The sequence below is a fragment of the Ambystoma mexicanum genome, chromosome 2p, assembly GCF_040938575.1.
Source record: "Ambystoma mexicanum isolate Mex_15411 chromosome 2p, UKY_AmexF1_1, whole genome shotgun sequence".
NCBI lineage: Eukaryota > Metazoa > Chordata > Amphibia > Caudata > Ambystomatidae > Ambystoma > Ambystoma mexicanum.
In genome coordinates this window covers 644,732,112-644,755,331 of record NC_090923.1, presented here as the reverse complement: position 1 = coordinate 644,755,331, position 23,220 = coordinate 644,732,112, and the positions used below count along the sequence as shown (strand labels likewise).

General features: G+C 45.6%; 1 protein-coding gene across 2 annotated transcripts in view; it reads left to right on the top strand.

Moving 5' to 3' along the window:
- Window positions 1–23,220, top strand: part of GMPPB (GDP-mannose pyrophosphorylase B) — a 753,730-nt gene that overhangs the window by 47,401 nt on the left and 683,109 nt on the right. Inside the window, exon 2 of one of the 2 annotated variants that reach the window (XM_069644188.1) lies at window positions 4,079–4,127. The exons of the other annotated variant lie outside the window; for it this stretch is intronic. Within the exon in view, the coding sequence (XP_069500289.1) occupies window positions 4,079–4,127 (49 nt within the window). The remainder of the gene's footprint in view (window positions 1–4,078; window positions 4,128–23,220) is intronic. 2 annotated transcript variants of the gene reach the window in all.

Below are 23,220 nucleotides of genomic sequence, written 5' to 3'. Positions count from 1 at the left end.
CTAAACTCAATCTAAAGTAAAACGTGAAATGCTTTGCAGTTCAAAACAAAAGTTCCTAAAACATCTAGAAAAGCAAACAAATGTTCGGGTCTACAAGACTCAAGGGGTGGATTCCCTTTCACCAGAGTCTTTCCAGCGTTGCACAAAGTGGTTTCTGTGTCTTTAATGGTCAAGATGGATCCTTTACTTGGTAGGTCTTGGTTGTCCTGTTGTGACAAGAAGGAATTGCCTGGTCACCTTTCCCCAAGCTGTCGTGACGGTCCCAGACCCTTTGTGAGCAGACCTTGCTCCTAGGTACTGCCATGAGGAAGAATAGCGTGGCTCTCTTTTTCAAAGCCATGCCAAGGGTCCTTGACTCCTTTTTCTCAGTACCCCCTCCATGGTTCACTCTCCTGCCAAGTAGGGTACGCCACAATCTCTTGTTCTCACCGTCTCTTCTCTCTGACTTAACTCCCACCCACATCCTTGGTGTTTCACTCCTGCCAAGGTCCCCGAGTGTCACTTGTGCACATCAACTTTGGACTCCTCTGTACTGTATTTTGGGATGCACTCCCCTTGTGTGGGTCCCAGGCCCCCTTCAGTTGCTCAGATTCACAGTTCTCTTTATCTGGCTGTGCTTTTACCCACAGTCTTGGTGTACTCCCCTGCCAAGTTCTATGCAGACAATGTGTAAATGCAAAGTTTGTATTCCTTCTTGTTATGGTTTAGGATATATTTTCCTAATGTGGGTCGCAGGCCCCCTTCACCTTGCTGCTGTGCAGCGGCATGAGTTCCCGTATATTAGTTCTTACTTTACTTAATGTCTCCCAACCCTGGCCTCAGCCACCCTAGTACCTGCAGGGACCTGGTGGCCGTCCACCAGTTGTCCACCGGGTGCACTTACATCTTCCAAGATCTTCTGTAGCTTTTCCAACAACCCGGAGGCTTCTCCGGTCTCCCGCAAGCCTCTCCAGCAGCCCGACGGTGGGTTTCCTGCGATCGTCAGTCTCCGCTCCCGGTCTGAGCACTTCCCCCGCATGCAGGGAAGCTTCCAGCTTCGAAGGACCTTTGCGGACATGCTTCTCTCGCTGACTCTGTCTGCTTCTCTGGTCAGACTTACTTTGCGTAGCCTGCCAAGCTCTTGGTCCTTGCCGAGAGGTGGAAGACAGCATTGTTTGATTCGCACAACTCGACTGCACGTCTTGGTTCTCAGCATTGATATTTATTGCTCTTGTCCTCTTCCTCGTCCCACTACTGCCATTGGATACCTTATGGGTGTTTTCCTTCCCAGTGGTCTCCACCTGAGATGTATATAGTAAAAGTACATTGGAGTATGTGGTGGCGGGAAGGGGTAAGAGGAGGGTTGTTGAGGGAAGGTGGGAGGGTCAAAGGGATACTGCGTTCTCCCAAAGTGGTTACTACTATCAATGGGGTCCTCCCTCCCCATGAGATCATCCCGCTGAGTACTCTGATCCCCCTTGGGGGACTTTTGGGTAGCGGCCTCACCTCCCTGGCCTCATGGAAAAGGGGCTTACCCATCCAAAGCAGTGACGACACGTTGAGATTCGTCACACAGTCTAGACATGTTATAAACACATATCATGCTTAATTTATTATAGATGCTCTGTATAAATGTCATGCCACAGTAAAAAATTACTGTACTGGCTGAACCTAAATGGCAGTCTAGACAGGAAATAACACTTATCATACTTACTTTATCATAGATGCCCTGTAAAAAATGTCATTCCACATTAAGAAATTGCTAGACTCGCTGTACCAAAATGAGAGCCTAGACACTAATAACACATATCACGCTTTCTTTATCATGGATGCCCATTACGCGATAGCGCACCCCCCACTTGCCCCAACCTCCTAACACGTCCCCTTTCCCTCCAACTCTCCTCCTCTAACTCCAAACCCGGCACAGCATTACCTCCATGTCCCTCTTCTTCGTCCCAGTACTTGCGTACGAGGCAAGGTGCTTCACAGGCAAGTACTGGGACAAGGAAGAGTAGGATTGGGAGTAATGAAGATTACAGATAATCTAGGTATTGAACACAAGCACACCATTCACATGCTCATTTACACTGCGAGAGGGTTCTTTTAAAAAAAAAAATCAGTCTAACGTCACAAAGAAATGATTTCCGTTTTTTTTTCCGTAACGGAAATTATTTCTTTTTGAAGTCAGACTGACTTAAAAAAGGAATGAATGTAAAGAGGGCTCTCATCTGAGAGCTCTCTTCACTTTTGGTTTTCCTCTGCCTCTGCAGACACCAAGGGTTGACTTTCCTGTTTGTGAAAGCCTTTATAAAACCACAATAAAAAAAGAAAATATCAAGTAGGAACGACTCTTGCGAATGTTATTAAGCTGGAATTGGCAAGTTTTAGCAATGGCGGAGACATGAGGAATGAAGGAAAGTGGTGCCAAAGATTTACAAGCAGAGGGGTTGAAAAAGAGAGGGGACAGCAAAAGGAAAATGTGGCGGGTGTAGAGGAGGAGGGATGGTGAAAAAGGGAATGAAAATGATTTCAGTTTTAGAAACATTAAGATAAGGGAAGTGATCGTTCATCCCAGACTGGTCAGGTAAGAGACGGGATTAAATGGTCGAGTGGAGAGTGCCGGGAAATGAAGAAATAGAAATTAAGATTTGGGAGTAACCAGCATAGAAGTGGGATGACAACTGTGCGGGTGGGGCCTCTAATCATCTTAACCCAAAGCAGGATCACCACTTAAGAAGCGAGTGCACATTTGTACGTAAAACAAGTTTATTGTACAATCGGCTGGGAGGAGCTAGATGATGATGATGATGTAAAGTCAAACTAACCACAGTCTCCCTGAACCACACACACTTCACATTATGTACATTTTGCTGCAGTTAAAACGCTCCTACATATTTTATTACAAATCATCCCCCACACATGATTGGTCATACCTATACAAAAGAATCCAATCTTCTCTAATTCGCACGTCCTCATTGGTCACGTTCATTTATCTACCATCATTGGCTCATATTCGTAGCACACCCCTTTCCTGGAGTCTTCTGTCACTCAACTGTGCTAGACGCACATTTATAGAACACTTGACTCCAAACGGGCTGCCCATGCCCTTATAACAGTCATCAGCAAAATGCTCTCTATCTTACAACCCGTCAGTGTCATTATGTACCTTGGGCATAACCCCAGCCGACCAGCCAATAGGCACGCATCTGACAGCAGCCGCTCCCATCAATCCATGAGGAGCTTCCTCTTATAGTACAAGCTTCTCTGCACACAGGATCGCTCATCTGACTATCTCTGTGAGCCGTTTACTCTTCACCACAGCCCCGCCGGGCTGTAGGTAAGTGTGCCCCCTATCTCTTCCCACCACGATGTCGCGCCTCCATGACATACAACCCTCTTCTCACCGAACTGGGCTTTCTCCTGCCTAGGCGTCTGCTGTCAGACATAGAGTACTACTCGCGACACCTTAGCCGGTGACAAATATCACCCACTCCTATCACCCCCCCCAATGCATCCCATATGGGCAATTGCCACTCTAATAACCATGGCACGCAAGCCCTTACACACCCTAACTTTGCTACTCACACCATAGAATCACTTTCGCACCGTGCATGCGGCGGCCCATCAGCCTGCTTGTATCCTGCCTGCCCACACAATAACTAGGGCATATATTCGTAAGCGCCCATGATTCTGGATATATGCCTGTCATGAGGGCCCTTGAACTTCACCCTCTCTTGCTCGGACCCCACCACCCACTTCTACATGTGTCCACATTCTCCCTGGGGACTCGCCATCCGCCAGCCACACCCAGCTTACTATTCTGGTGGAAGCACTTGTGGTGGCCCCCTGCACTTCCAACGTCCAGCTCAGACCAGCATTGGGCACTTGACTCGAGCCACAGACACGCAGGCTACCTATGTGGGCACGTCCTCGGGAGCCAACACTATGTGCCTGGGTGCCCTATGCATACTCACTCCCTCACCTGGAGGCCCTTATGCACAACGCTTACACAGCCACACATAAAACAACATGCACACCTGAGCGCCAGACCCGCACGGCTCCCAGCCACCTAACCAATCTCCCTTTCCTTGTCACACAGAAGCTATTCAGCGACTGCTAACAGGACCTACCAGGCCTGCTCATCCACGGTAAGAATCAATTGCAACTACCTCCTATAAAACTTCTCAGGCGTGTGCCCCAATACTAACATCCTTCCTCTTCCTTTTTCTCCCCAACTTGTGCAATGTCTTTGCCTTACGCTGTTATATGAGCTTTATGCTAAATGTTATAATTGTGTTTTTGGTCACCTCACCAACACTACTCACGACTCACTGACAACTCGCACATCAATATAAAATGCAAAAATGTATGTATGCAAATAATTGCTATTTTATGTGTTTCCAACAATTTGGCCAACATCTGGCTTCCATCATTGCAATTGTAAATATGTTAAATAATCAAATACAAACGTGTTTAAATGTCACCACAAAACCATGTCTCTCACGGCAATTGCACGCACTGTCACACTGGCACACCTGCACAGCCTTGACAAAGACACTAGGTTGAAACACGTGTTGGCAATTTATTGACATTCAATTGGCATACAATTAACATTCAATTGTACACAAGTTTGTCTGCCAAACCAGGGCAGCAATTGTGCCCTAACCAACACATCATTTAAATCGGCCAGCTTTAACTTCTAACTGTGTCCAGCAGTTATTGGAGTACTTTCTTTTGTTTTATTTCTTGGGTACTACCATACCGCATGGCAATTGCCATATCCAGCGCCACTTAAGCCAGGGTTCCAACCCCAATTCTCCACTTCCAACCAAGAGTCATTTGTAATTCCTGCCTCGTTCTCCATGACCACCCTAAGCTTGTGCAAGGAAGCGATTGTTTGTTTCAGAGTCCCATTTCCGAATGATAAGGAGGCACAAATGTACAGTAGGTACTCCCTATCTTCTGATGGACCCCCCCTCCATAGCTGTTGGGAGGTACAGGATATGCCTATTCTGTAAGGCAAGGAGCCGCAGAGCCCGTAGTGCTTCCTTGATGGCACTGAAATCTGATTCAGAAGACTTCATAAATAACAAAAGATTGTATCTGGTCACCTGGAGCCACTTTGCGTTTGCTACAGTTTCGACGGCGGGTGTCAGGAGGGAGGAGAAAAATGTCTCAGTTCGACTGAATAAACGATGTTGGTCGGGAATGTCCATCAAAGCTTGTGAAGACGCTGCTGAAAGGTTGTTCGACTGCTTGGTCCGTCATTATAGTGCCTTCTTTCCACGATCAGGCAACGTCATTGAGGTGTCCATGTGCGATAATACAGGGGATGCAAGGGGCACAGTGGACAAAGGTGGCACAGATGTGGCTTTGAACATCGGGTGTGCAAGTTTCAAGTGGTCTTCAGTCATCAAGGACAGGCACATGTAACGTGGTGAAACTGCACGCACCTCACCCGGCTGGAGGCAATTGTCTATAGGCATACTGTCCAAAAGTCCAAAATATATCGAGAAGCACAGCTGTACCTCCAGCCAGATCAGTGATGCAAAGCATGCGGCTGCAGTTCCCATTTGTGCCAAAAGGCACTGTGCCATCACCTGAAAAACGCAGAGAAAAATGTGTAAGTGTCTGTATCTTAACATGTTTTTCTGGCTCCTTGAGCTATTTCAGATATTTTAAATACTTATTTCACACATTTCCACATTCTTGGTTTACAGGTGCCACCCCTTCTTCTGAGTATCCCCTTATCCCGCCAGCTCTGCAACTATTCACCCCTTGCTCCCATCAGTTGTTGATGATAATGGCCCCTTTTAAACGTAACTGGACTCTTTGCGTACACTGAACATTCTCCTGCTCTTTACGATCTGTAGCTGAACATTCTTCCTCCAGGTAAAATAGATGCTGTGACTAATTGCCCTTGAAACGACCCTTGGACGCTGCACAAAGCTAGGTGCACTAGACACAGGCCTCCTGCAAATTCTATTTCATCCGGGATAAACCCCCTACCTAAGGACACCAGACCAGACGCATGAGGAATGAGAGAGCAGATGTAGCACAATCCTACAGATCTCCCCCACCCCCTTATATGGCTATACCATACCTTATCTGCCGCAGAACCATGTGCAACTACTATCTGGTTTAAATTTACATTGTCCTCATTGCCCAGGAAATCAGCATCAGTATTCCTTTGTGACCTCAATAGTATGTCATCAAATTCTATAATACTAGATACATTTAAACTATTCACATCCATGCTGTTTGCCATATTTGAACATGACGACAAGAGAAAGGAGCAAGACATATACACAATTATTCTAATATATATTGTAAATCCAAAGTTTCTTCTTAGTCTTGAAAAATAACAATCAATTGTTTTCATTCGCTCGACCCTTTCCACTGGAATGAACTACAAATCCTTAGGGCATACTTAACTTTGAGCCTGCTCCTGTGCCGGTGGCTGGGCGCCGGTACCCCTTCGTGCGTCGCTGATGTGGACCCAGCTCGATGTGGACCCAGCTCTTGCTGCCCTCTACCTTCACTGCAGTTGGAGGTCTGAAAATCACACGATGCGGCCCATGGAAACACTGCTCATTCCAACGTCGCACAAAGGAGCGGATGAAAACTTGGTCGCCGGGGAATAGTTGTTGCTTGTCCAGATCATCAAATTCTTTGCCGCTTTCTCCTGTAGACTGTTGGTGAGAAGATACAACCTATGAAGATATCATTCTGACACTTTGGTTTAAAGCCCTACGGTACTTCCTTAACTTGTCACCCAGGACCTCTGCTTTATGTGCATCTGATGCTGTTCGTGCAGGTTAGAGCGGGTGTGTAACCTACGCCCTGTCACAATCTCATGAGGGCTAAGGTAGTTGTAATGGGAATGTCCGATAATAAACCAGAAGACGTGAAGAAGAGGGAATCTGGTCTGCTGACTCCAAAGAAGGAAGGCTCTGATGTAAATAGATGTAAATAGCAGATGCCGGTTGCGGGAAGCTATGGGACCCGGTGTAGGGGGTTCGTAGGCTTAAATGGTACATCGGACTTCCGTGAAAGATACTGCACAGAGGTAACAATGCAGGTAAGAATTGATCAGAAAAGGTAACGATAGAGAGAACACGAAAATTAGGATAGAACAGAGTAAAGATAGAAGTCTCCAGACACTAGAGAGGTATATGAAGGCGGAGACTAAGAGGGTTTGAGAGAGAGACAAGTACACGGAATACGCGTGGAGAAAGGGAACGCGTAGTGATAGCGAAAGTCCCTAGAAAAGCCCCTGATCACCTTACCTGAAAACCTTTAGACACCGCGAGTGGCAAGGAACAGTAAAGGCAAAAGCAAAGTAATACGGGAGACGGAGTAAAGCTAGTCACTGTAAGAGACTGGCAGCGCAGGTAACACATACGATACAACGCGCAGTGCGCTAGTTTGATCAGCTAGTTATAGGTTCCGTCGGCCATCTTGGAATAAGCTAGACCGTTGGTCTTGCTAATGGATTCCATCTTAGTAGTACTTCCAATGGTAAGCAATCTTCCAGGGCTGGTGCATGACAGTATGCCCCCCCCTATAATTGCTTCCTCCTGGTTTCCCCGGATTCAGTCTATGGAAGCGCTGTACTAGTCTGGGGGCATTCACATGGGTTCTTGGTTCCCATGTTCTTTCGGCTATAGGATAGCCCTTCCAGTGGATCAAATATTGTAATGTTCCTTTCCTGTAATGGGAATCCACTATTCGGTCCACTTCATATTCTTCCGGTTCTTCCTGAGGTGTGACTATGGGTCTTCTCCTAGATATCTTAAAGGGATCCTCCTTATGTGTCTTGAGTAGAGAGGAATGGAAGACCGGATGGATCCGCCGCAAGGCGTGAGGTAGCTTAAATCGGAAGGCCACTGGATTGATCTGAGACTGAATCTGATAGGGACCTATATATCTGGCTGCAAACTTTCCCATATACGCCCACCAGGGAAGATATCTTGTAGAGAGCCAGACCAGATCACCCGGCTTCCATAGAGGAACAGCACAGCGTTTGGCATCCGCATAAGTTTTGTATGTCTTGCGGCTGTCCTCTAGTGTTTGTAAGGCTTCCTTGTGAGTACGACGGAGATCAGTGAGCATCCTTTCCAAAGCGGGAGTGGTTGTCTGATCTGTGAGAATGGAAGTTCCTGGTAGATGGTGAGGATGGTATCCATACGTGCACTTAAAAGGACTCATCTTGATTGCAGTGTGGTAGGTGTTATTATAGGCGAATTTCGCAATAGGCAGCAGGACTGCCCAATCGTCCTGTTCCTTGTTACAAAAACAGCGAAGATACTGTTCTAGATTGGCATTTAACCTCTCTGTCTGCCCGTTGGTTTGCAGGTGAAACCCAGAAGACAGGGCTTTTTGGATACCCAGTTGGGTGCACAATGAATTCCAGAACTTTGAGGTAAATTGCGTCCCTCTGTCGGATATGATGGAACGCGGTAACCCATGTAATCTAACCACCTCACGAAGGAAGACGGTAGCTGTCTCTGAGGCAGAAGGAACCCCTGAAAGGGATACGAAATGTGCCAGCTTTGTGAACGAGTCTACTATCACTAGAATAGCGGTCCTTTCCCTTGAGATGGGTAATACGAGGTCAGAGAACCTTGGTATGAACCTGCAATAGAAATTCGCCAGACTTAAGAAACGTTGAATCTCCTTGACTGAGGGAGGGTTCTGGCCATCGATCTTTAGCTTGAACCTTGGTTGGATCCATGCGGATTCCCTTGGCGGATAATATGAATCCCAAATAAGGTACCTCTGAGGCCTCAAATTGACACTTCTCTGGCTTTGCAAACAGGTTGTTCTCTAACAGTCTGCGGAGAACCTCACTTACATGGACACGATGTTCAGCCAAGGAAGGAGAGAAAATCAGTATATCGTCGCGGTATACGACTACTGAAATGTATAACATATCCACGAAAATCCTGTCAACAAAACGCTGAAACACCGCAGGGGCATTCACCAGACCGAATGGCATAACACAATATTCGAACAACCCCAACGGTGTTCTGAATGCCGCCTTCCACTCGTCCCCATTCTTGATCCTTAACAAGTGATATGCTCCTCGGAGGTCGAGTTTGGTAAACACCTTGGAGTCTCTGACCGCCTCGAGAATGTCTCTGATAAGTGGCATCGGGTATCTGTCTCGAATGGTTATACTGTTCAGACCCCTGTAATCAATACAGGGGCGTAATTCCTTCGAGTCCTTCTTGGAAATGAAAAACAATGATGCTCCTCCTGATGATCTCGATGGTCTGATAAGGCCGTTTTCCAAGTTGGCAGTAGGTATTCTTTCAGGACTTCCTTTTCGGCCAAGGATAGCGGATACATGCGTCCGAATGGAAGTGACGCTTCTTCCTTGAGGTCTATGCTGCAGTCCTTGTTGCGATGAGGCGGGAGGAGTCTAGGGTTTAGATCTTCGAATACTCTAGCAAAAGACTGGTAGTGCCTAGGTAAAGAGGATACCAAGAGGCTTCCTTGAATATTGGCTAGACTGGATCAGACTTCTGTGGAGGAGACCCTCGGATTCAAGCAGTATTCTTGACAAAGGTCTGAGTCGAAATCGATCTTGTTCCTTGCCCAGTCGATTCTGGGATTATGTCTTCTCAGCCATGGGATTCCCAGAATCAACGGAAAATGGACTGCTCTGATTACATCAAAGCGAAGAGTCTCGACATGATGCTCCATTCCGATCATAATGGGAATGGTCTCCATAGTAATGGGTCCAGAAGTTAGAGGACGCCCGTCCACCCCCTCTACTGGTAAAGGTCTGTCCTTTTCTCTTAGTGGGATCTTGTTCTCCTGGGCCCACGTCACATCAATGAAGTTTCCTGCCGCTCCGCAGTCCAGCATGGCCAAAACTGAGAGTTCTTGCCCTGGTCTGCAAGTAAACGTAACTTGGAACACCATCAATCGATTATCTTCTACTCCTTCTGGGGAAGTTCGGGTAAGATTGTAAGGGTTTGGGCTGTCTTCCCCACAGTTTCCCTTGCAATCCCCTGGGGTCTGGCGTTTCCCTGTCGCTTAGAGGGTATGTCAGGACAGTCCTTGAGAGTATGTTTCGCTGACCCACAGTACATACAGAGATTCAGGTCCTGTCTTCGCCTCCTTTCGGCCTTGGTAAGAGGTCCTCGGGTAGCACTTATCTGCATAGGTTTCTCTATGTTAGGACGTTCTCTTCTTCCCTGTGGGGGGCTATAATGAGTGGTCGTTCCCCTTCCTCTTCTCCTTTCTTTCCGCCTTTCCTGAAGACGGAAATCTATCTGGAGTACTAGGGTAACTAGTTCTTGGAAGCTGTTAGGCCGAAACACCCGAGCCAGCTCATCCTTAAGTTCTTCATTTAAGCCTTGTCTGAATAAGGCCTGTCTTGCGGTGTCTGGCAATTCAGTTGACACGGCTAAGGCCTGGAATTGTGCAATATAACCTTGTAAATCTTGATTCCCCTGTTTGACTTTGAGGAAGGCGTCGTACTTGGAGTACTGTACGTCAGAGCGCTCACATTTTTTCTTGAATCCTTGTACGAACAGGGCATAGTCATTCACCATTGGGTCTTGGCCGGTAACTAACGGGGTCGCCCATGCCAGGGCACATCCAGCCAGATTGGCTATGAGGAATCCAACTCGAGCCCTTCCGGACTCAAATGCTCGAGGTCTAAAGGAGAAATAAACCGAGCAGGCATCTAGAAATTCCTTAATGTATTTAGGATTTCCGTAGTATTTCCCATAGGTAAAGGGCATTGGAGGTAGATCATCTCTGCTGGCGTCTCGAGCCGCAGCTTGCTGTCGAAGAAGGAGGTTTTCAGCATGGAGTGATTGCATATCAGCTCTAAAACCTTGTATGGCGTTACACATCTCTTTTATTTGTTCCGGGGATGCCATTTCCTTCTTTTGGCGTTGTATACTGTCAGACGGGCTCTCCTCCTCCCCAGACTCCTCCTCACCTGTATGCTCAGGTACTTCCTCTGCCCTGACTGAGCTCTTCTTCTTGGTCTTTATCTTTGTCCCTTGTCCAAGCTTCTTCTCCTTTTTTTGACGTAAGTAGGGTCGCGCTCCCTCGGCCGCCTCCGTGGTCTGAATATAGTACAGATCCGGAGGTAACCCGAGGAGCACGCCCTAAAAATGGGGGAAAAAGCCGGTTGGCTGAAAAAACCCAGATGGATTCCAAGACAGTTGTAATGGGAATGTCCGATAATAAACCAGAAGACTTGAAGAAGAGGGAATCTGGTCTGCTGACTCCAAAGAACCGAGGCTCTGATGTAAATAGATGTAAATAGCAGATGCCGGTTGCGGGAAGCCATGGGACCCGGTGTAGGGGGTCCGTAGGCTTAAATGGTATAGCGGACTTCCGTGAAAGATACTGCACAGAGGTAACAATGCAGGTAAGAATTGATCAGAAAAGCTAACAATAGAGGGAACATGAAAATTAGGATAGAACAGAGTAAAGATAGAAGTCTCCAGACACTAGAGAGGTATATGAAGGCGGAGACTAAGAGGGTTTCAGAGAGAGACAAGTACACAGAATATGCGTGGAGAAAGGGAACGCGTAGTGATAGCGAAAGTCGCTAGAAAAGTCCCTGATCACCTTACCTGAAAACCTTTAGACACCGCGAGTGGCAAGGAACAGTAAAGGCAAAAGCAAAGTAATACGGGAGACGGAGTAAAGCTAGTCACTGTAAGAGACTGGCAGCGCAGGTAACACATACGATACAACGCGCCGTGCGCTAGTTTGATCAGCTAGTTATAGGTTCCGTCGGCCATCTTGGAATAAGCCAGACCGTTGGTCTTGCTAATGGATTCCATCTTAGTAGTACTTCCAACGGTAAGCAATCTTCCAGGGCTGGTGCATGACAGTTCTCAAAAGCAAGTCATCATCTCCTTTGACCATTCTATCAGACCCTTTGCCGTTTGCTTTCCCTTAAGCCCCTGCAGTAAGGGCCCTTGTATAACTAGGGTAGTCAAAAATCCATGATCTACAATAGTTGAAGAGTCACAGAAACTGTTGCATTTGTTTCACCGTGACTGACTGGGGTATATTCTGAACAACATTGAGTGACTCTCTGGCATTACAATACTTCATGCGGGCGATATCACTTGCCCCAAATATACAACCTCTGTCTGGCAGTAGTGCAATTTTTCTTCCTCCACTTTGTACCCCTTCTCCGCAAGCAGAGTGAGGAGCATTATTGACTCTCCTCGACACTGCTCTTCTTACATGCTACAAACTAGTAAGTCCTCCACGTATTGATCTAATGTACTCAACACATGTAAATTCCTCAAATCCATTTGAACCACCCGGTTGAAAACACTCAGAGATTCAGAGTACCCATGGGGCAATCTTGCGGGCTCGAATCTCTGACCACGATACATAAATGCCGTGAGGTACTGAGAATTGGGGTATAAGGAGACCGATAAAAATGTATTCTTCAAATCAATCACTGTGAAGTGGGTCAACCCAGTAGGGATATTACACAGAATGGTAGCACCTCGCATGATACTTCTACAGGCACAGAAGCATACTCTGCACTGCTGTAGGGTGCCGGTTTCCGTTCGCCCTGCTTGAATCCGGTACCCATAGCAATACTTTCATCCCGCAGGTCCACATTGACTTCTTTAATAACTGATTTATACCACCTAACAAGAACTTGTCCATGCCTCCAACTTCCTTCCTCTACTTCCTTTTCCTGTCTATTCACTTCTTCCTGCTCTTCACTTATCTGCTGTCGTGACAGCACTACTTGATTGATTGATTGATATTTTATTTCTATCGCGCTCGTACACAAGTGTTTCAGAGCGCGACAAGGCAAGGGAGGGGAACAGGGGAGAACAAAACAGCGATCCTTCTAGGCCCAGTGACATTGAGAATGCGCAAGTACATGGGAGAGGGGGATGGGAAAAGTGCATGGAAGGAGGGAGAAGTGGAAAGTGCGAAGCAGGGGAGAAACAGATAAATAACAATAAATAAATAATAAAGGCAACAAACAGTGGTAATGCAGCCATCAATTTGCAAGTGCTAGGTTTAAGGCAGCAGACAGGGTAGGTTTGATAAGTGCAGGAAGAAAAAGGGGGGGCTGTATGGGTACAGATACAGATCCCAGTGCAAGGGGTGGCCCGGAGGCAGTGCGGGAGGATGGCAGGCTGAGCAGGTACCTGGGCCCGAAGGACAGAGGGTGGCCAGGTGCACGGTACCAAGAGAGAACAGATCAGCAGGGGAGAGGGGGACCGAAGGCAGAAGAAAAGAGGATGGTCTTGAGGTGCTTCCGGAACCGGAGATGATTCTCCTAAAGTTTTAGAGTGGCAGAGAGGCTGTTCCAGAGGGAGGCTCCAGCCGAAGACGGATATCTACCCTCAGCTTGTTTCTTTGAAAAACAACTGACCCTGAGGGAGTTGGAGGTAGAGGAGCGAAGAGCTCGAGAGGCGAGGTATTTGCGGAGGGATAGCTGAAGGTATTTTGGACCCAGCCCCAGAAAGCCTTGTGGACAATGCAGAGGGTTTTGAATTTAATCCTTGCATCCACTGGGAGCCAGTGGAGAGATTTCAGAGCTGGAGAGATGCGATCCCAGGGCTTTAGGCCAAGGACAAGTCTTGCAGTCCTGTTCTGGATTAGTTGCAGAGGGCGGAGAGTAGAGGCAGGTAGATTTAGAAATAGGCTGTTACAATAGTCCAAGCTAGAGAGAACCAGAGCTTGGGATACCATGAGCTTCTGGGGGAAGGCGAGGAAAGGCAGAGTACCTCTGAGGAGGTGCAGTCGGAAATTTGACTTTTTAGAGACCTCAGAGATGTGGGCGGAGAAGGAAAGGGTGGAGTCAAAGATGACCCCGAGGTTCATAGCCTTGCAGGTGGGGGCAGGAGGAGGGCCAAGGGAGGCCGGCCAGAGAGTGAGGGTAAAGGATGATGAAGGTGTGGCATTCAGACAAAGATCATTGGCGGCACACAAATCTTGAATGCCAGTTAGGCAATCAGAGATGAGGGAGGGAGAGGATGTGGCAGAGGGAAGCCTGAAAATGAGTGTCATCAGCGTAGCACTGGAAATTTTAGCAGAAAGTGGCAATGCAGTGGGCGAGAGTTGCCAGGTATTGGTTGAAAAGCATGGCAAGAGGTCAGACCCCTGGGGAACACCACAGGTAGAGAGGAAGATAGATGAAAGGAAGGACCCTAGTTGGACCTGGGAGGGTCGATCTGAGAGGAAAGAGGTCAACCAAGGCCAGAGCCTAATCAGTGAGACCCAGGTTTTCACGTAGACGGTTGAGCAGGATGGTATGGTTGACCGTGTCGAAGGCAAAAGAGAGATTGAGGAGGATGAGGACAGAGGGAATGTTAGAGTCAACAGAAGATAACTTCTTCTTCTGTTAGCCTCAGCGCTTCTTCCAATTGTTTCCACTCCTGTCTCTACTGCCATTCACAGCCTGTCCTCTATCCTAGCGCTAAAAGGCATAATCTCCCCTTTTTTACTCATTCTCAAACCTTCATCTACTTTTTAGGCTGCCAGCCTCACTCTCGTCGTTCCACCCCTAGTCTTACTGCTAACCTAGCAGTCGGGAGTTATTCTCTTTCCGCTCTCCGTTATCAACCTTTCTACAGCCCTAACCATTGAAGTAGTTAGCCTTCCACTTTTTTCGGAATAGCCCACCTTTTCAGAATCGTGCTGATGGAGGCACTACCTTTGTCCATCTCGCAACCACTGGAGTGGCTATTGGAGAAAACGGAGGTTCAAACTTGGGGTTGGCATACCCTTCTGTGTCAATAAAGGATAGCACCCATATGAGGGCAGTGCAGAAGAAATCCCTGCACCCTCTTTTTTCGGCTCTTTGTCTGAGAATTTAACATTATGGGCCTTCCCGCTTTTCTCATACCCTCCATAGATCTAAGAAGTTTAACTGCTTCTCCAACTTTGAACCCTTGTGCTTAGAAGCTAAAAGAGTGTACATGGTTTCCAATATCCCATTATCCTAGGTCCCTTCATTAGGCCAGGAACTGAGCATTTTACCCTTAGTTTCCAGCAGCTATTCCCGATGGCACTGTAAAATCTTCACCTTGTAGCCAGGAAGTACCTGACAGAAATGATTCAGTGGTGTATCCATACTCCAATCAAATTTAACCTAAATGATTCTGCTACAAAATAAATGTCTTAAAACACCAAAGCCGAACCCGCGGCACAGAATTTCAATACAAGGAACCCCCTTTTTTTCCCCTCTTCCCAGTGTCTTATTCTTTCCCCCACTATAACTCAGCTCGCTTTCACCATAATTACCTTGCTTAGCTATTCACTTTAATTACACTTCACTCTTACACTCTTTATCCAGACAACACCCGCCAGCCAATATCTCGCAGATATCTCCTTAACTCGAGCATAGAAGTAGCACAATATTTTCCACTACTACACTGCTGTTCTAACTCTCTTCATTACTAGTACAGTATGTTCTACTACAATACTGTCTTTCCGTTACTACAGGAAGATTCCCTTCACTACTTTGACTAACCAAAAAAAGCGAGGCAGGGGCTCCGTCCGTCAATATAGGTAGTGCACAAAGTACTAACACCAGGGTTGTGGGGAGGTGTCCCACGACCTTGGTGCACCGGGGTATACCGGAATAGACAGTGACTCAAGACCTCTCACCGTTTCCATTGACACATGTAACATCGGTGGAACCTGTCAATGTGCGAGTAACAAGATGGTCTAATGCACCTTGTTGGCAATGTGATTGTTCCTTATGCTGCTTATTGACTGCCCTATGTTTTGTTCCTGTTTCTTTGTTCCTTAATTGTTATACAATAAACAAAATATGTTGAAAACAACCAAAAAAACAAACACTGATGTTTGCCGACCTGGAAAACTACCACAATTACTACTCCAGAAAGAACAAGCAGTGTATGGCTCATTTTGAGAACTACTAATTTTCTCCATGATAGCCAATCTGCTTCCACACACATAGAAGCACAGAATCGAGCTTGCAGCATGTGAGAGGAAAATAACACCTTGTGCACAAATCTTCCTTTTTTATATTGTTTTTCTCTACTGCTCCAATACTGACATGCAAACGGTGCACAACACCAAGGGCCTCAAAGGGGATATTCCCTCTTGTATTTCAGTTACCTGGAGTAAACCACTTGCCAATTGAACCATAGAGCTTAGTCTCTCCTATCTGTCAACTGCTCTCTGGTGTATGTAAATTATTCTTCATCCTTCATCACAACTTGGTTGTTGAATGCCTATGTCAACCCATTAGCTGATCTTATGTAGGTTGTGCTCCTGCCTTACAACTGTATAGCAACACTTCACAAATCCTGCTCAACATTTCTCCTCCTGATGCCGAATTCATCATCATCACTGATCGGCCAAACTGGGCAATAGATAATCTCTAAATCCATCCCACAAAACCGGAAATCCTTTGTTTCTGCACTCCCTAACCCTCCGATGTACAAATAGCCATCTCCCCGGAACCTTCCACCACTACCATTGCCTCTGCCAGGAACAGAGGTGTCTCTTTTTGTTAACTAGCTCACTTGCGCTCTTCATTTCCATCCAGGTCTCCCTAAAATCCCATTTCAACTCCACATGAGGAAATTCACTGGTTACCTTGAAATGCCTCAGAAAATCACTCATAGTCTTATCCTTGGTTCTTTTCAGACTAGACTACTGCAACTCCCATTTATTTATTTATTTATTTATTTATTTATTTATATAGCGCTGCAGCCCGCAGGCATCAGAGCGCTTCACAAAAAGACAGACTGGAGTAAAGAAACAGGACAAGTCAAAAATCACATGTAACAGACATTGGAACAGAGATGGGCTAGCTGGCTGTCTGGAGTAGGGATTTTATTTAAAGAGAAATGTCTTGAGTTGCTTCTTGAAGACTAGAAGGTTAGTTTCCAATCTCAGCCCAGGGGGGAGTTTATTCCATATGAGGACTGCCTTGGTCGTGAAAGCCCTACCTAATCCTTTAGCTTTTTTGGTAGGAATAACTCGCAGGAGGCCAGATTTGTTGGACCTCAGGTTGCAATGTGATTCGTACCACACAAATTGCTTTTTTAGGTAAGTTGGTGCTTTTCCATATAAGCATCGGTGTACTAGGGTAATGGCTTTGAAAGTGATACGATCCTCGATCGCCAGCCAATGTAAGTCCTTTTTGTCTTTTGTGATGTGATCTCTCATGGGTGTATTGGTGATTGTTCTAACAATGTTGTTTTGCACCACTTGGCATTGTTTTAAGCATTTATTGCTTGCGCCAAGGAGTAAGGATTTTCCGTAATCCAACCGGGAGAGAATTGTGGCTCTTGCTATTGTCGCACTGTTTTGTGGGCTCAGCAAGGGTCTGATTTTTTTCAATAGTTTCAGATAATAACGACAGTTCCTTTTGAGGTAGGCAGTGTGGGCTTCTGCTCCCAAGGATGCCTGAAGATAGACGCCTAGTGTTTTAACTTTTTCTACTATAACTATCTGTGTCTCTTTGATCTTAAATTCGGTATATTGTGGATTAAGTTTTTTTCTAGCATGAGGAGAACCGAAGATCATAAGTTTTAGAAGGTCTAAGTAAACCTTATTCACCACCTACAGTATCTTTGAAAACAAGGTAGCTAAATTGGTTTTTCAGCGTCAAACCATGGGACTCCACCAATTCTTCAGAAAATCTTGCATTGGCGTCCTAACAAAGAATCCTTAATATCCCATGTGTCATCAACAAAAATCTCTTTGTTACTGGGCCCTCATGTCTCTACTCCTTCGCCATGAAACCCATCCCTACCAGGAACCTGAGGTATGCCTTTTTTTTCCTTTAAAGTTCTGACAAAACAAGCATGGCAGACATACTTTTCTGCACTTGGATACAAGCACTGGAATAAGCTTCCCCTTGGACTTGCGTTCTGAAACATCCTTCAGACGATTCAAAGTGTAGTGTAATGCATGGCATGGCTTCTCTTGCAAGCATTTGGTCTCAACTAAGTGTCTGCCTGACAGCCCCTTACTTTGACAATGATCTACCTCTCGCCTTCCTTGCAGTTTCTGCTGGTCTTTGTTGTTTTCACTTGGACTTTGATATTTCGGATTCTATTTCTTAATCCCTCGACGATTCCCATTTCCCTTTACTTCCCTTTTAATAGAACGTACTGCCTCTGTCCCACACGTGTGATGTGTTGATGCTGTCTCTCTCCGTCCCTCAGTCTGATCTCCTTTTTTTTGTGTGTTTTTTCATTTGAAACCGTGTTCCTTTCCACCACTTTGAGACCTTTGATGACTGCCCCTGCCCCACTCATACTCTGAAACGGTTGTCCTGCACTTTTGCACTTAACAAATCCCAAACATCAACACAATGTGCAAGGTGTGTCTGTTTTTTCTTCTTTTCTTAATTTACATTTTTCCAACTAATACCAGGAGATTTGAATGGCTCAATGTTCGGAATGTTCCTGTTTTTTTGACCTGGCTCTCAAACAGTAGTCCTTCAATTCTCTCATTCAGTACCAAATGAAGTAGTTAGTCCATCCTTTCTTTTCACAATACAGTTATGCAATGTCCTTGTTGTTGTAAATCAAGATGTGCAAGTAATTCATAATCATTAATGAGCGTTGCTTGATTGTTAAAGTCAGTGATGTCATTTTTGGCATGTATCAGCTGCTGCTTGCAGAGCTGGGTTGTTCGGTTCCTCCAGCAATCTGTGATTCACTTGTGATTTCATACTCCTGGGCCCACATGGGCCATTCATCTGTAATCGTTTCAGATTACTGCTGTTGGCTTTCTAGGCTGCTTTACCTGGCTGCACCCTGTCACCGCAGAGTCATCCCATGATGTCCTAAAGGATATCGCTTTCGTCAGAACTGGTTTATCAACTAATCTTTTCAGTTCCCCTGTAGCTGAGCCTTTCCGTGTGTATTCTTTAGCTCACTTCCGGCCAAGGGGATTTCTAGCACCCATGGTGCCAACCACCCCTCTGTGGAGCCCCCTCTCAGGAGCTGAATAGCATTCCCCTCAATCAACTGACTGTGGTACTGCCTAAATCAACTCGCCCATTTTGAATGCTCAGAATTACCTATTGCCTCCTTCTGCAAACAGCCACTTTGTAGCACATATTTCTAGTTGACATTTCAATTTCTTGCACAAGCCTGCTTCATGGAGCACCTACCAGCATGGCATGTTGCCTCCCAGCATAAGCCCCTTGCTTATGAACCACTTCTCAATGAGTCCAATGGCCTCCCCAATCCAAGCAGCCCAAATGAAGCATTATGTCACTGCTTTAGAAACGACCTTGCAGAGAAACCTCCAGTGTTTTATAAAGTCACTGCACCAACTTTCACTTTATGAATCCCTGCATCCGCCTCATGAGGGCCATTCTGCCTCACCATTAAAATTGTGAATATTGTGTTATTTTAAACTTCGTTTTTAAACGACACTTATTTTGGTTTGTGCAGTGTTCCAGGTCACAAAGCCCCATTTAGGTTACATAAAATACTCCTTAAATCTGTCGTATTTTATATGTAACTAACAGTTGCTGCATTGAGGATCCAGATCTGGCTCTGCGCTATCAACCTCAATGGGCTCACACCCAAGCCAACCACCTGTGCTAAGTCCCTTAAGTTCTACATCAACATCCACCTCCCATTCAAGGAGCACATAACAAGGAAGACGCACACGGCTTGCTAAAAACGTTCCCTTCTGTGGAAAATCAAGCCCTTCATCACAGCAAACTACTTCAGACCTGCTGTCCAGGACTTGGTCCTCTCCCACCTGGATGGTAGCAATGCCCTCTTGGCAGGCCTTCCGGAAACCACTACGGCTCCCCTGAGATATCATTTTTGCTGCACCACGACATGTCAAAGGTCTCTTCAAATTCGGCCGTATCACCCTGGTCCTCATTGAACTTCACTGGCATCACGTGGCACCTTCAAATACATGGCTGTTTCCCTCAAGTCCCAAGCTACTTTGTTGAGAAACTCAGCATCTCTGGTGGCATCTGATCCACGAGAAGCATGTTCAGACTTTAACTCTGCCAGTCCAGGAAGTAAAGCACCAAAAGACAGGCTTTCTTGTCTATGCTCCCAGATGCTAAACATTCTCTCCATTAACACCAGACTGACCCCCCTTTTTTACATTTCAGGAAGAAACTCAAGAACCTTTGCTTTATGGAATGGGTCCGCACACCCTCCACTCCCCACCTCACCTGAGACTGGTCAATCTGCTCACCCTTTCTCCTCCCATGGTTTCTTGTAGATCCTTACCTGCCAAATTGTGCACCCACTCCTGTGTTGGCTATCCTCTCTTTTGTATTAATCCCTTGCAGTCTGCTTCCCTCACCCTGTCCAGCCCCATCCTCCTCCCCTATGACTTGTAAAGTGCTCCTTTGCTTCCCAAAACTAGGTCTGTGCTCATTAAATGCCCTTATAATAATAATTGCTGTAGTAAGATGGAGGAGGACAGTGTTGAGCTCCTGACAAAACCTTTGAAACTGTCTTTATGGTTTTTATTTTCAGGAGGAGACAGTTTGAGATTTCTGGACTTTTAGCTGTAAATAGTTGGAATTCATATGGATGGATTTCCTGTTATTCGTGTTGTTTATTGTAGATCTAAGGATGCCATTTGAGGTGTCTAGCGGCTTTTGCATATTATCAGCTTTCTGAATGAAGCAAGTATGTTTTATTTCTCTGTTCACCCGGTGACCATGGGAGAGCTTGTTGCTTTTATTTCGGAATGTCCTAAGCCCTACTGAAATGTTTGCCGCTGAAGTATCCGAGGGTTCTGTGAGCTAACATCCAGGATATTGCAGTACACAATCTAGCTTTGACTAAGGACCCGATTACAAATTTTGTGGTAATACCGCCAATCTGAATTACCATTAGTTCATAGAGTAACTTGAAGGGTACAGACTTGAGCCATCTGGACCCTTCACTTACTCATCATTTAGGAATTCCATAGGAATTCTGGGGAAATGCTGTATTACTGCATGTCACAATATCACATGTTTTACTGCTTTTGTGTGGAGGAAAGTTCCTCCATACAAAAGCAAGTGTAAATGAAGAGTTTCAGTAAAGAAACTCTATGCTTAGCGGAGCGGTAACACATGCAGTATTTGGCAATACTGCCAAACATATATTCACCCCGTAAGACCCTAATATGTATTTTATTCTGTAGCAAAGAACGGTAAGGCATTCCGTACTTGAAATTAACTTCTTCCATGGCAGTGTTAATGAGACTCAGTTATTTGGTTGAGGTGAATTCACCCCGTATTGCTTCTTTTACCGATACATCTGCATTAATTCATTCTGTTAGCTCTGTGGCAGAATCCGTTCCTCAGCTAAGGAGTTAATGACCGTCCATTCATGAGCAGGAGTAAGGAGTGAACACTGCAACCACCTTGATGGGATGGTCTTGATGAGCATGGTCCTAGGCCAGCAGAATCGCTCGGGGGCTTAGAAGCAAGGCAAGGTGTTATGAAAAATAAATTAATTCATTTAAAAGCTGAGATTATGGTGTGTGTGTGTGTGAGTGTGTGAGTGTGTGAGTCAGTCAGTCAGTCAGTCAGTCATCTATAGAATATTCTTTTTATTCCGACCGGGGCAGTGATTGTTGAACAGGAGCCTCATTTTAAGTTGCAGTTTATCTTGTAGACCTCGAAAACCACCCATACTTTGGCCAACTTTGAGAACCACCACAACGGCCACTTTTTGCCTATGATGAGATCCCATGTAGACTGGTATGGCTGCCCTACAAGGTGTTAGAAATGGTAAGTGTACAGACGTACTGATGCACCTAGTACTAAGGGAAGTAGTGAAGAGAAACTCTGATAATCCTGTACATTTCAGTGGCATGCCTAATTGTGTTGCCACTAGACAACCAATATTTTCTTTTAACAAATCTATTGCACATTCAACCAAAGTTTAAGTTGTGTCTTTGAGGGGAAAATACGGTAGCACACTGGTACAAAGCAGGACAAAAGACCAGGTGATATGATATGTAGTGTTTGAGTGTAGGGCAACACGAAGGAGAATACAGTTGTGTAATTAGGCCTATTTTAGATCCATGAGCTAGGAAAATAAGTAAATGTGTAATAGGTGGCTCGCCAATGTGTAGGGTATCTTATCACGCCAAAATGCACTTCGCTTGTCACCAAGATTGCTAATACCGAAGACTAGTATTGTTGGATGGGTGGTAATGGTGATCTGCTAAAATGAAACTCCCTCTCTAGCTGTTCTGGTGTGCACTAGTAACGTCAGAATGAAAGACCGTTTTGGCTCCCTGTTACGTAGGGAATACGTTTTGGGAAAAGGATGGTCGTGGGTTCTTCTGTGAAGTTGTTTTCCTTTCTAAGTACATGATTATTGGGGTGCTCCTCTTGACACAGCAGTCAGGGGAGCCATGTTCGCATATTGACTGCAGTACTATTGATACCCTCTTCGCAGTTCTAGTTTTTTTATACGAAAAATAACTTCTTAAAGGTACAGGATTGTCCAGCAACTTGCAGCTTGGTTGGGTTGAAAATGCTTTGTAAATCAATTGCACCGTACGCTCTTGTTAGAAACGAGTGTCTGCTTAACGTTCCAGAGATGACCTTTTGTAACAGTGAGTTTTTGTTCAGGCAGTTTTGGCCTTGGGGGGAGCCCAGGGTACTTGCGTGTTCCTCCCAATCTACTGGCCGGTTTCTTTCTTGAACTGTATCATGATATGGGAGATCTGGTTTGCAGTGCTAATGTTCAGCCAGAGGGCGAATGTGTAAGTGACTAACAATGGATGTCTGTGTTGTGCAGGACATCTCTGTTTATTTTGTTCCTATTGCTCAATGCAGAACTTAGACCTGTTGGATGGGCCTGATCTTTTTTTTTTATTCTTACAGGCAGTTTCATATTCCCGTTTGAAGTTTACCATGCTTAAAAAAAAAGATGAATAACCTATTCTCTGACTTTTTTCATTCTTACAATGTTCTTGCCTACCATCTCAACAAAAAACAATCCGTCGGGGTGTTCACACCATTGACTCACAATTCAATTCCGACGAGACGCCTTCCGAACCGTAAGGTTTTTTTCCCATGTTTAAATAAGAGAATAATGTGGTGTTGTAATGTCCCCTTCAAGTGAGGTTAGATCAGTATGGGCATTTAGCTAAGCGAATTCCTACGTTCAGGAGTTTAAAGCAGGGGTGCATTTTTGCTCCTGATTTATTTAACTTTACTTAAAATGTAAAAGAGACACTAGAGCAAACACAGGCCTTTATTCTGCGAATGAATGGGCAAACGATCCAGTG